The sequence below is a fragment of the Echiichthys vipera genome, assembly GCF_963691815.1.
Source record: "Echiichthys vipera genome assembly, chromosome: 12".
Taxonomy (NCBI): domain Eukaryota; kingdom Metazoa; phylum Chordata; class Actinopteri; order Perciformes; family Trachinidae; genus Echiichthys; species Echiichthys vipera.
Genome location: NC_139837.1, coordinates 24472099 through 24485701, shown reverse-complemented (window position 1 = coordinate 24485701; position 13603 = coordinate 24472099). Strand labels below are relative to the sequence as shown.

The following is a 13603-nucleotide window of genomic DNA, read 5'->3' as shown; positions in this document are numbered from 1 at the left end:
AGTGGGTAAACGACCCCACTCAGCGTCCAGAGGTGACATCCCCACACATTTATTCTACCTCACTGAATCACCTGGTAATGCAGAACTATGACAACAATCCCCTTCTCTGGGATATTTCCTCTCACAATGATCATGATATCATGACATCCGTAGCTGAAACACGTTTCCCTCTTTGTGTTTATGTTCCAGGTGTCTCACAACATATTCCGGACCCTTCCGCCCAGTGACAGTAATGAGTTTGACCCAGAGGAAGACGAGCCCACGCTCGAGGCCTCCTGGCCACACTTACAGGTAAATGCAGCCGCCAAAAAGTGTGTGTGTATTCATTTTGTTTGTTTTAATTAGACCACAAATCATACATGTAAAACAGACAGTTTCTAAGTGGAGTTATGTATTTCTTTTCTTATCCATTTGCACAGCATTTCTGTGCAGGTACGATGGTACCAGACTAGGTCTTACACACCCCGGCATACTCCGGTTTCTCAAACGCCATGTAAACACCATACCCTAGAAGAAGACCTAGATAACTACTTTAGTAACCGGGGTATTCGTGCATGTAAACAGCGTACCCTGAGAAATATCGGGTTTTGCATCTACATGCTCAGTCGGTTGTAACTCCCCCTCCCCACTCAGCAGCAATGGTTTCTGAACTGGAAATAGACAACACAAGCGTTTCCTTTAAACCGAGGGAGGACTCCACAATGGCAAGTAATACCATTACCAAGACGACCCGTTTCTATCAAAATTCGGTTGTTGTTGATTTTGACAAAGGTGAAAGAAGAAAATGCTGCAGTCCGACCAGCTGTATGGTGGCGGAGCGCCACCTACTGAACCGGAGGAAGAGCTGCTCTCGTTGTTGTCCTATTCTCCCCCACTTATGTAAATGGGGAACTTCAATAATCCGATTATTCCCTTGAAAGAGGGAAAGAACATTTTCGGGTTACTGCTTTGCATGTTATGCACTCAGTGTTTGGGCATTCCCTGGTTACATTAGCTGCCCATTGCCCATTTTTTCCATTAAAAACAAACCCATTTTATTTAATTTTGGCATGTCAGTGCCAACGTGAAAAGATTTCACTTCACCTGGCTAGAATTTTGGCTTCAAAGTGAAGTGCAGAATCAAATCATTAATGTCATATATGTCATTTATGTCATAATATATATCATTTACAATTATTGGTTAACATTATATGTATATACAATCTGGTTAACATGGACACTGAAGGGAAGCGAGCAGCACTTTATGAACTCAAAAAGGAGCAGCAAAAGCTCAACCAGAGAGACGGAGAGGCACAGTCGTGGTGTGCTTGCAGTGTTATCAGAAACACCGGTGTCCTCACAAGTTTGGTAACCGTGGCATCCCTATACCAAACACGGCAACCTCATTGTGACAGTTTCTAGCACCCTGACGAATGCAAAATAGATGAAAACATAGAATTTTAATTTAGTTGCACTTGCATTGAACCTCACTGAGACAACACGACTCTGTGACGCTGCACACAATCTCTGCGCCAGACTGTCAAGAACATGTTCCACTACATAACTCTCCTAAAACGACAAAATGTCTTTTTAAATTTTTTTTTTTTACATTTCTGTTTGTGTACAAATTAAACAAACGGGCCACAGCCTGTTAACTGGTGAGCTTTAGAGGAGTTTGTAGGCAGATGCATCCAGGCTTGATGTTTCCAGTCTTTTTGCTAAGCTAGGCACCAGAGTGGGACAGATTTTCTTGATGGTTGTTTCTTTCTCCTGGTGGTCGGGATGGATTTAGTTTTTTTGGGTCAACGTCTTGAGCCAGTCTCTCTGGTCTCTCACCTCCCCTCCCCTCCGTCTCTGTGTGCCTGCTGCCCAGGACTCCTTTAGAAATGAGATGCAAATTTCAAGGAGAAGCCTCCCGGTAAAACCTTTTGTTTCTTTTTTTTGTTTTGTCTCATTTGCCCAATTTTTCCAAAGTCGCAATGATTTTACTGCCACTCAAACCCCCCCCGTCCCCTCCCCCCACAGCAGGAAGTTTGACTCTTAAGCAGGGTTGTTATTTCAACTAAGGGCGCACTCACACTGTCCTTCCGCACCGCGCCCCGGGCTTTAGGGTACTTGTCCTCCCTCCCTCTCCCCCCGCGCCCCAGGCCCGTTTGTACTCACACTGCCTGGGCCTCGCGCAAATGCTTCTCGCTGTCCATACGTCATCACGCCGTAACAAGTCACACGTCACACGTCACACGTCACACGCATTGATTGACGTCATCGCGATGCGTCTCTTTGTTTACAAATCTTTCCGTAGACCTCTGAGTTTTTGTGCATCTTGTCGACTGTTTTTGAATATTTTCATCCGACCAAATCTGCAGTAAACACTCCACCTCCGCATCACACCAACGTGAACCTTTCGCCGCCATTGTTGTTGTTGTTAAATGTCCGCGCATGGTCCGTCCTTCTAATTTCTATGTCCGAACAGGCGCACATAAATTAAGTCAGAACCGCCGTAGGCATCGTGCTCGTACACGTGCGCTCGCTCGTGCTCGTACATGTGCAAACGGGCTCTACAAAAGCCCACCTTTCTCAGACGGGCCGCGGATGGCCCGCTGGTCGCAGTTATGCACGGAGCAGGTGCACTCACACTGGTCAAACGCACTAGGCTTTAGCTGAAAAAACGGTTTTGGCCCGGTGCAGAAGGACAGTGTGAGTGCGCCCTAAAATGAAATAGTAGCATTAAAAAATATTTCATTAAAATGTAATTAAATAAAAAATAAAAGCCTTTGAGTAAAACTGAAACGTTATTGCCAGGTAAAACAAACAAATTAAAATGAAATAAAACAGAGCATATATCCATTTCAGGTTTAGTGTTTAAGCTGCGATATTTCACTACAGAAATAAGGAGATGGCATGAATATCCATTCACTCTCGTGACATTGAACCACAGAAACTGAACGGACATGTCGGACCCTAAAGTAGCACGAAGATTAAACATTAGGCCTTTTTTTCAACCATGCAGTTTGTATGTTTATGTATGTTTAGACATTATACCTAACAAAAAAAAATGAAGCTTGCTATATTTACCTTTTTGGTACTTAAAGATATAATCTGTAAGATGTTCTAAATATGCTGCCATGTTAGTGACGCTGCTTACAGCGGTTGGTATGCCAGTGGAGGTCATCACTGCCAGTTATGCTGCGTTCACTTGTAATCAGAAATCTGGAACTTCCAACTTCTGAGTCAGGCTTGTAGTAAGGGTAGAAGTGTTGTAGGAATGTGTATGAGGGGAACATATGGGGGACGGACCGGAAGTAGAGAGGTGAATGTGTGTTTTTCCTATTTATTTTTATAGCAACGATACAGAGGCTGCAATCTGAATCTTTGCTGTACTTCGACATTAAAGATATTCTCAGGGTTCCTACGCAGTATGGAAAAGTATGGAATTTATTTTAGGTCATTTCCAGGTCTGGATAAATTTGGAAAATTTCTCTCTACTACAGTCTACAACTATTTTAACCATGGTCTAAAGTTTTTACTGAGTGAACCTGAAAACCCCTCTGTCCATCCTTCTTCTGTTCCTCTCTCCAGTTGGTATACGAGTTCTTCATCCGGTTCTTGGAGAGTCAGGAATTCCAGCCCAGCATTGCCAAAAAGTACATAGACCAGAAGTTTGTCCTACAGGTGAGTTTCTGAGTCGGTCTGCAGGTAGAGCTTTAAATATCTTCTCTGTGTCCGTCTCACTCCTGCTCCTTTTCAGTGTCCCTAAGTATCAGTGTTTTCCTGTCATCTCTCTCTGACCATGATTTTCATCTGTCTGTGTTCCTTCTCTCCGTTCCAGCTCTTGGAGTTGTTTGACAGCGAGGATCCTCGGGAGAGAGACTACCTGAAGACAGTCTTGCATAGAATCTACGGCAAATTCCTGGGTCTGAGGGCTTTTATACGAAAACAGATCAATAATATTTTTCTACGGTGAGTCGACATTAGCTTTTCCAATGTCAGAAAAAACTTCAGTTCATTTAGAGGTTGTTTTCGACATAGGGATCACAGAATTTACTGCTCTACTGTTATAACAGACACCTGAACTAACCACTGACAATCAACTGTCCTACTGTTATTACAGACACTTGAACTAGCTGTCCTACTGTTTTTACAGAAATCTAGATTAATCACAGGACCTCAACTGTCCTATTGTCATTACAGAGACCTGAACTAACCTTCCTACTGTGATTACAGTCACCTGAACTAACCACAGACATCAACCGTCCTACTGTTATTACAGACACCTGAACTAACCACAGACAATCAACTGTCCTACTGTTATTACAGACACTTGAACTAGCTGTCCTACTGTTTTTACAGACACCTAGACTAATCACAGACACTCAACTGTCCTACTGTCATTACAGACACCTGAACTAACTTTCCTACTGTGATTACAGACACCTGAAGTAGCTGTCCTACTGCCAATACAGACACCTGAACAGGCCTTAAGACTAACTGTAAAACAGCTGCCAGAATGAACACTGTCTCTCGCTGGTGTTTCTTCACAAACTTCACACCACCGTGTTCTCAGCTCACGGGATATTAAAAAAAAACACAAGGTTGAGAAATCTTGTATCCAATGTTTTTTAAGAGACACATCATGTAAATTGCGACCTTTAGCATATCATTTCCTGGCGTCTCACCGTTGATATGTTAATTTACAAATCATCTGTTTTGCTAATTTGTTTGGGTTGTTGGACTTCATTTCTAACTCTTGTCTTTTGTCTCCTCTCTGTCTGCTCCGCAGTTTTGTTTATGAGACGGAGCACTTCAACGGGGTAGCCGAGTTGCTGGAGATCCTGGGGAGGTATGTGAAGCTCCTTGGACCCTCCAATGCACATTTATGCTCTCCTCTGTGAGCTGATGCTTTTAGCCAGAGCCAACCCTGATATCTGCCTGTTTATGTTTAATCCTAACCATATGAGGATGTTTTTTTAATCTTTTATTTAATCACGCGCTCTAGTGGAGATAAAGACCTTTTTCAAGAATTCAACAGATTGATAAGAAATGATGAAAACTCAAAAGCTGAATGTTTTTATGGAGCCAAATCAGAAATCGTGAAGTTCAGAGAAGAGTCAGCAGCAGAGCGTGTTGAGCTGAGAGGATTCATTTATTTGTTATCTTCAAGTCTGTCTTTTTAATCCATAAAAAAAGACACACAGTTGATCAGCTTTGTGTCAGGAACTGTTTGGGGTCGTTCAACATTCAGACAGGCCTGAGGGCCGCTTCTTCGCACTGCTCACATTTTCCGCTTTTAATTTTGATAGAAGTGAATGAATGAAATTTGTTCAAATGTAGTTTAATAATCTTCTTACAGCTATTTCTGTGCTCTTCATTATTTAATATGTTTAGCCGGACTCAATTTAAATGACACCTTGACGATTTCTAATTCATGGGCGATTTTGGGGATCAAAACTGACGTAGACAGGTCTGAAAAGGTTCCCTAAGAAGCCGTAAAGATTGGTCCGTTAGTCCACTGGTTGGTTAAAAGAAACAAAGAACCAAAGATAATTCTGATTATCAGTTGTTTCCGTTCATGAGAGCTTTACCCAGTTCCTGATCTGAAGGCGGTGGAACCTTTTATAATTAGAGAAACAACAGCAGTGAAGGAGGTACGGCAATTAGCTAATGAAAAAAACAAGATGGATTAGCCATAAATAAGCCTTAAAAAACAAACAAACTGTTTAATTGAATTTAATATCTGCAATTAACAACTGTTGCTCAAACAAAATATCCCAAGTTGATCGAGGCTTTCTTTGAATCTTTACTTGTTTTCTTCCTTCAGGTTAGGGTAACCTCGAATGGCTATTTTTCTATCAATTAATCTATTAAATTTAAACGATTCGTTTTCCTGCAAAAAAATCTAATTGACCATTTCATTTAAGTGCATTTTATTTGGAAAAGGTTCTGTCATTGTATCATGCAGCACAAAAACTAAATGCTAAATCATGATAAAAAGGCCAAACAAACAAATTATTATTTCATTATGACCCATTCTGGCACCAATCTCCCTTCTCAGATGTAGCAATTTAACGTTTATTTCAGTTAAAGTTTCTTTAAATCCATTACTTTTGGTAATCCACATGAGCCACTCTTCACATCGGCATCAATTTGATCCACAGCACTTATTTAAAAAGAGCTTGTTCGCTGAAAATAAAAGTAAAGCTTCAGCAATAAACCTTAAGGCCCCTACACATGATATGCGGTAAAAGCGCTTTGCGCCGGCCGTTCCATTCATTTCCTATGGAGGAGGCGGTAGCGCCCAATACAGCGGTGAGCACCGCTCAGATTTGCCTCTCCGCCGCTGCACTCAGAGTTCAAATTAGTTGAACCTTGACCTTATATTGCTGCTGACCTCTCAAAAGCTCAACCAATGAGATAGAAGCTTTGGGTGTGACATTTACGTTTCCTAGGCAACCAGAGAGCGACATTAAGCCGGTTAGAAAGATGGAGGAAAAACTTAGTGTGTCCGAGTTTCCCGAACTATTAAACGTAACATTAAAGTCGTTTCACGATCTCAGAAGAAAACGTAATGATGAGGTACACACCAGGTTTGTGAATAGGCAGTTTACGAGCTAACAGTTGTTTTAATACTAACGTTGATTTAGCCATTTACTAGGACTCTGCGTCCAACCTCGCGGTGAGCCCAGCAAAAAAAGCTTATCATGTGAAGGCCCCTTTACTACCAAAAAACAAACATACAAGATAGATATGGACTGATTCTACACCACACAGAAATGGTTTAAACAGTCTGTGTAGATCTACCTGTGGGGGGATACACAACAGAACTTGAATGGAGTGAATGAGACCGTAAACAAACCCCGTGCAGGATTGCGGTTGTCAGTTTGTTAGTCTCGTCTGTCGTCCGTGAGCTTGAAAGGTTACAGCGTCCCTTCCATCTCTTTACTCCTCCTCCGGGTCCATACGCCTGTAGAAACCGGCTTCTTCATGTCTGCTGCTCCTTGATCTCCCACTTGCTTTCAGAGGGTCACAATGAAACCCTTTCATGTGTTCGTGTTCATTTTTTATTTATGCTTATATTTTCTCTCTCTCTCTCTCTCCTAGTATAATCAATGGTTTCGCTCTGCCACTGAAAGCGGAGCATAAACAGTTTCTGGTCAAAGTGTTGATCCCCCTCCACACTGTCAGGAGTCTGTCCCTCTTCCACGCACAGGTAATGTTTATGTGTGAAGTTTGTCCTGACTCCTACACCAAAAGTCCTCCTCCTTTTTTCATCTTCACGGTTAGATTTGAGGTTCATGAGATTTGAGAGTTGTGATCGTGAACATGGGAACGCTGTCATGGCAGAACAACGCAGAGTAGTGATGGCGAGTCAAGCCAGTGCTCAGAGTAGCTTAAGTTATGAATAACTTACAGAAACATTACGTGCAACAGTCCACTGTCTCTTCCCCTCTCTCTGTTCTCTCTCAAACACGCTGCAGTCTGTCTGTCCTGTCTTCTGACAGTTGTGCTACTATTATGCATAAAGTTGGTTTCTGGGTCGGTGCAGATTCGAGCGGTTGTTTAACGCCGCAGATCAGCTTACACACTAGACACACTAGACACGCACCTCTTCTGCTTCCAAATCACAACTGTCAACTCACTACTTTACGACACATTTGCTCGGTTCTTTGTGAATGAATAGAAAATTGGCATTGCAGAGTCTCTGTGTGAACAGGGCTTTAGACATTTACAGTGGAAAGCTGAAGCTCTGTGCCAATAAATGCAACATTGTAAAAGTATGATTCAAACTTTCGGTTTATAGGAGTTGCTGCTGTAAGCCAAGCTAAAAGGATGAAGTGTGTTCTAACATGTGAACTCCTCTCTCTCTGTAGTTGGCGTATTGCATTGTACAGTTCCTAGAGAAAGACCCAACATTAACAGAACCAGTAAGTATCCACCGGTCTGATCTGTGTCTGCACACTGTCAATGAATCAAATCACTGCCACAGTAAATCTGTCTAAAGTGGATCTTTTGGGTGAAGGCAGCCACTCGTACTCCTGTGCTGCTACAGTGACGGAAATTACAATTGACATGTTTTTGGGTTTTAAACCACAGGAAAAAACACATTCTTTCTCTCCTTGTGATGCAAAATTTCTTTATCTTGGTATGCAATGTTCAGCTCTGCAAACACTCAGAAACTTGTACATCTCTGCATCAGCATGATTATAAACTATATCTTGTGATAAACACGACACTGCTCCTTTGTTGTCAAGAACGACTAATGTTACTGCTTTAGCTTTTATGGCACCCAGCCAAACTCTGACTAATGTGTTCATGTTCTGTATAAAATGCAAACTGCCCTAAACTCTGGGTTAGCGTCCTTACCGGAGAGAGCCTTTCTGCAGAAAATGCAGAAACCATTGGGAAAAGCCAAAACTTGTTTGGTGCCTAATCTTTGTTGACCGACTTTTCCCATAACACTACATATCCTACTTTACATGCAACACTGTTGACACAACAGCTGATAATTGAGGCACTGGTAAGGGCAGAAACGTGGCAGACAGCACCTCACTTTGGTAGTGAAAGTGAGAGGATCCACTTAATGTGTGCTTCTTCTTTGTCCTCAGGTCATCAGAGGCTTACTGAAGTTCTGGCCAAAAACCTGCAGTCAAAAAGAGGTGAGGCTCATTTCTTTTTTCTCGTTGAGTGTGAGGGAACTCTCTGTTTCCGTGAGGTAACATTTCCGTCCCATGCGGCGCTGCAGGTGATGTTTCTAGGGGAGCTGGAGGAGATCCTGGACGTCATCGAACCAACACAGTTCGTCAAGATCCAGGAGCCGCTCTTCAAACAGATCTCCAGATGTGTCTCCAGCCCACATTTCCAGGTCAGTGACCATCACAGCACCGATTACTGGACTGATTCTGCATCATTGGGATTCTCCTGAAAACAAGCTTGTAGAGAATATATTTATTCGTCTAAGGGGAACTCTTAAAGCTCCTGTAGTTCAAATAGATTCTGGATTCCAGTTTGCGTTTGTCTCCTCGGCCCCAGGTTGCAGAGCGAGCTCTGTACTACTGGAACAACGAGTACATCATGAGTCTGATCGAGGAGAACTCCAGCGTCATCCTGCCCATCATGTTCGCCAGCCTCTACAGGATCTCCAAAGAGCACTGGAACCCGTGAGTGTCGCTTAAAGCTTTGTGTAATAAATGAGGCTAATTATTTTCACCCTGCTGTTTATGTTCCCACGCGTCATGTTGGATTTTTGCTGATCGTCAGCAGCTCTCCTCTGTCTTTCCTGTTTTTTCTCATCGTTGTGTTTTTACCATAACGACACTCAGAGTGTTGTGCGCCACGTTTACTGTAAACAGCAGGGAACTGCAGCTCTTTGCAGTCACACTGAATACTGTTCATACTGTTTTAAATTCTTTATTTATGGATCATTATCATCTTTTAGTACAGAAAGGTAAAACAAAAGACAATTACAAAACATTGAACAATTACCCATAATCAAGGTCCGCGGGTGATCAGTAAATCCAAAAGACAAAGTATCGTACACAGTACGTGCATACAGTCTAACTCGTTGGCCAGATAGGCTTGCCATTTCTGCTGTTGTTTTTCACCTAGCTCTTTTTGCAGTCTGACTGAGTAAGTAATTTGCTCTTGTACATCTAATTGTTTTATAATATTAACAAAAGAATCTGTAGTGGGGGCATTTTTTCTGGAGCCAACATATTGTGATGGCCTTTTTACTTGCAGCCAGCAAAACCCTAAGTAGGTACACATCAGCTTTACTCAACCCATCTGGCCTATTCCCAAGATAGAGAGTTTTGACTGATACATTCAGTATAAAAACATAGAACTTTTGAAAGGAGGGGAAGACCAAAAAATATTGGTCTGATCAGCAAAGTCCTCTCCACATTGTCTCCAGCAGGCCAGTTGTGCACTGGTCTGTTTGGACTTCTGCTCTGGAGTTATACAAAAACGAATTATGCTTTTCCAACAGAAGTCTCTCAAAGTCCAGGAGTTGGTGGAGGATGGCTGTGTTTCCCAAGTGTTCAGCCACGTCCTTATCCTCCGTATCCCAATGTTCAACTCTTTTTCCCATTGTTGTTTCACATAGTCTGTAAAATCCTTCTTCAATGAGGTGATGCTGTGGTATAGCTCGCTTATGAGTGCTTTAATATTCCCAGAGTTGTATGCGTCCAAATAAATGAATAATCGCTGGTGGCTCTGCTGGGTTACTGCCTCTTTCCTCTTCTCGCCCCCAGAAGTCAAATTTAGTTTAATCTGAACTTTTGACTTCACCTTGGTCTCTGTTTATTTCAGATGAATCGTGAAATATGTTTATTCCACTCTTAAGTTAAAACACTGTTATTATAAATTTGATGAATGGGATGCTAAAGCCAACTCATCATATTCAACTCTGTGTCCCGCCTCAGGTTATACATATATAGTATAAATGCCACAGAACTTTCTTTTATCATCCAGTTTGACGGTGAATCATACGTGAAAAATAACAGAAATAAATGAATACATCTAAGAATAAATAACAATTCCTTTAAGCCACAATTGGGTACAACTGTTGACATTAGCTTTGACTTACTCTCTGCAATTTTTCAATGATGTACCCCTTTGAAATACTTTTTCAGCCAAGTACTTACATTAAAAAAACTTTCTAAAGTTACAGTTCAGCTCTGCACCATCTGTGTCTGATTTACTAAAAAACATTACCAATGTTTAGAATTCATCACTACATTTTTGTCATTTTGCAAAAAGACTGAGACGACACCGTACCTGTAAGTGCATCTTTCTGATAAGTTGCAGGGCGAAATTACATGCTAAATGATTCTGTGAGTGAGGAGACGTTCAGCCAGTAACGAGACAGTGAGTCGTCGTGCAAAGCGATACATTTCAGAGGAGTGAAGTCTTTTCTCTAAACACATGCGGCCATGCCGGCGCTGTTCATTATCCTGTTAGAAAAACAGGCTGCACGTGAACAAACACGATAATAGAAATTATAAAAATCAATATTAACTTTTCAAAGCATCGATTCATCAAGACTTAAAGCGTAAATTCAGTCAGAAATGCAACCTGCACTTTGCTCTTTAGTCGTGATAAAGGTTTATAGACGCTGTTAAACTGGATGTTGTCGCGTTCATCAGTAGTGAACTGTGATTTCTCTCTGTCTCTGTCTCTCTCTCTGTCTCTCTCTCTCTCTCTCTCTCTCTCTCTCTCTCTCTCTCTCTCTCTCTCTCTCTCTCTTTCTCTCTCTCTCTCTCTCTCTCTCTCTCTCTCTCGCCCTCCCTTCCTCCTCACAGGGCGATTGTGGCGCTGGTGTACAACGTACTGAAGGCCTTCATGGAGATGAACAGTACCTTATTCGATGAACTCACAGCCACTTACAAGTCGGACCGCCAGCGGTGAGAAGCTCTACACGTTCACATCTCCTTCACACTCATGAAAGATGTGATGAGTCCTGCAGGGAGACAGAAGTGCAGTTGTTAAAGGAGCAGCGATAATTAGCGATAGTTTGAGTAACAGCACGAGAAACAGGAGGAGTAGTGTTGTAAGTTAATGTTTACATCTTGTTACAGAAAAAGAACATAAAGAAACGCTCCTCCAGCATCTACAGGTTTAGTTTTGCTTATTGTGAGGTAATTTATTGGAGTTTCTTCAAATTCTTCACATCCCTTAAAATCTGTACAACCTTAGCTAAAAGGTTATGCAAGTCATTAAACCATAATAGTTAATAATGTAAGTATTAAATTTAATTGAGTATTGAAATTGTGCCAGAAAGAAAAATAAAATACAGAAAGCGGACGTTTTCATAAGATAAACACACAAAAAATTCAAATCCAAAAGATTTGTAAATGTAGAGACATAAAAAAAATATTTCTTGACACTGCGTAAGTTATCTCCAAGCATTTATTAGTTTTTAAGATCTCATTATTTTTATTGCAACGGACGTCAGGTAACGCGATGATGTCATCATGAATGTTCTACGTGGTCTCCAAGAATAAAAGCTCTAGATAACATATGTTTTATTTTAGATCATTTTTTACACGATCATGTAAACGGGAAGATCTTTCACGGCCATAACGTGGAGTTGCAGCGTACGTCACGAAATGTTATGATGTAGGGGTGGGCAAAAATCATGATTCCTATCTTCTAAGATTCATAATCGATTCCTAACTTCCAAAAATAGATTATTAAAACGTCTTTCTCCGTCTCACCATGTGCACCTCACCTCTTCCGTAGGCACTGTTGCCGGAAGCTACCGGCTACTCAGTCACTGCCAGGCCACTCATTATTGAAGGCAAGTGTTTGTCTTCTCTGGAGGTTATCAAATCCAAAATGCGTCCAGAGCTGGGCATGACTCATTGAATATACACACCCACTGCAGTCAAGAGAGATGTCATTGGCTTCTCTGTAGTCAAACCAGCCACCTCTGTGGTGCGCCTGTATTCTGACATTTATGGTAAATGCATTAAAATGGCACAGAGGAGCTGACATGAAGGTAAACACTTTATTGTCATTCTGTCTCACTCTGCAGTATAAAACTCTGACATGAAGGTAAACACTTTACTGTCATTCTGTCTCACTCTGCAGTATAAAACTCTGACATGAAGGTAAACACTTTACTGTCATTCTGTCTCACTCTGCAGTATAACACTCTCACCTGAGAGTAAATTAAGTATTGACTTTACACAAACACACCACATGAAAGTCTTCAAATTGCGTAGAAAATATTTTTGTTGGGACCATGTCTGGTTTTCAGTTTTCAGAATAAAGTGTTACAGAGCCAGGCCAAAATACAATTGAAAGTTGTTCAGAATCGAATCATGAGGCACCCATAGATTCCCACCCCTATTATGATGTCATTGCAGGTGTACATCGCGATTACGTGAAAGACACGAGCCTTGGCTTTCGGCTGCAAAAAGAATGAGTGCTCCATAAAGCGATCTGAAATAAAAACTATAGTTTCTAGAGCATCATGTAAACAACATCCACTCAAGGCTGCTCCGTTTTTAAAGGGTTTTTAAAGTTTATACCAGGTCTAAATTACATGGGAGCAGATTGGTGTATATCTTGCGTACTCGCTGACACTGATACCAGTATTTGAGGGAACTCCTCTATTCTAAAACGTGTTAAAACTCGTCCTCTGTGTTTTTTTTGGGGTTTTTTTGTTCCAGTGAGAAGAAGAAGGAGAAGGAGCGGGAGGAGCTCTGGAAGAAGCTGGAGGACTTGGAGCTGAAGCGGGGCCTTAGGAGTGACGGGATCATCCCAACTTAACGAATACAGCGCCACGCTCCCCTCTGCCCTCTTCCCCCGCCCCCCAGCCTCCTCTCCACCCCGTGACTCCCCCCTCCCCTCCATCCTAACCCTGACTCCCCCACCTCCACATCAGCCATGTCTACCCAGAGCTCCGAGAAATCCCCCGATACAAGGCCATCGTCTCTGGATCGACACGGAGCGCCCGCTGGTTTTCTTAATCGTTTTGTTTTTTTTCTTATGTTTTTTTTTTCTCCTGTGTTTGTGCGACTTACTTTACAGTAGATTCATCACGTCTGTTTTCATTATTTCAACAGCACTGTAAATATATTTTTTTCTTTTTTTCTTTTCTTCCCCTTTAAACTGATATTAT

General features: G+C 41.8%; 1 protein-coding gene across 8 annotated transcripts in view; it reads left to right on the top strand.

The window, feature by feature from the left end:
- Nucleotides 1-13385, top strand: part of ppp2r5eb (protein phosphatase 2, regulatory subunit B', epsilon isoform b) — a 63462-nt gene extending 50077 nt beyond the window's left edge. For all 8 annotated transcript variants that reach the window (XM_083923956.1, XM_083923957.1, XM_083923953.1 and 5 more), the window contains 11 exons: nt 190-291; nt 3559-3651; nt 3809-3939; nt 4760-4819; nt 7078-7186; nt 7848-7901; nt 8583-8633; nt 8720-8839; nt 9007-9134; nt 11277-11378; nt 13152-13385. In XM_083923956.1, coding sequence (XP_083780082.1) covers nt 190-291; nt 3559-3651; nt 3809-3939; nt 4760-4819; nt 7078-7186; nt 7848-7901; nt 8583-8633; nt 8720-8839; nt 9007-9134; nt 11277-11378; nt 13152-13251 — 1050 coding nt within the window. In that variant the 3' untranslated portion in view covers nt 13252-13385. The remainder of the gene's footprint in view (nt 1-189; nt 292-3558; nt 3652-3808; nt 3940-4759; nt 4820-7077; nt 7187-7847; nt 7902-8582; nt 8634-8719; nt 8840-9006; nt 9135-11276; nt 11379-13151) is intronic.
- Nucleotides 13386-13603: the final 218 nt, after the last annotated feature.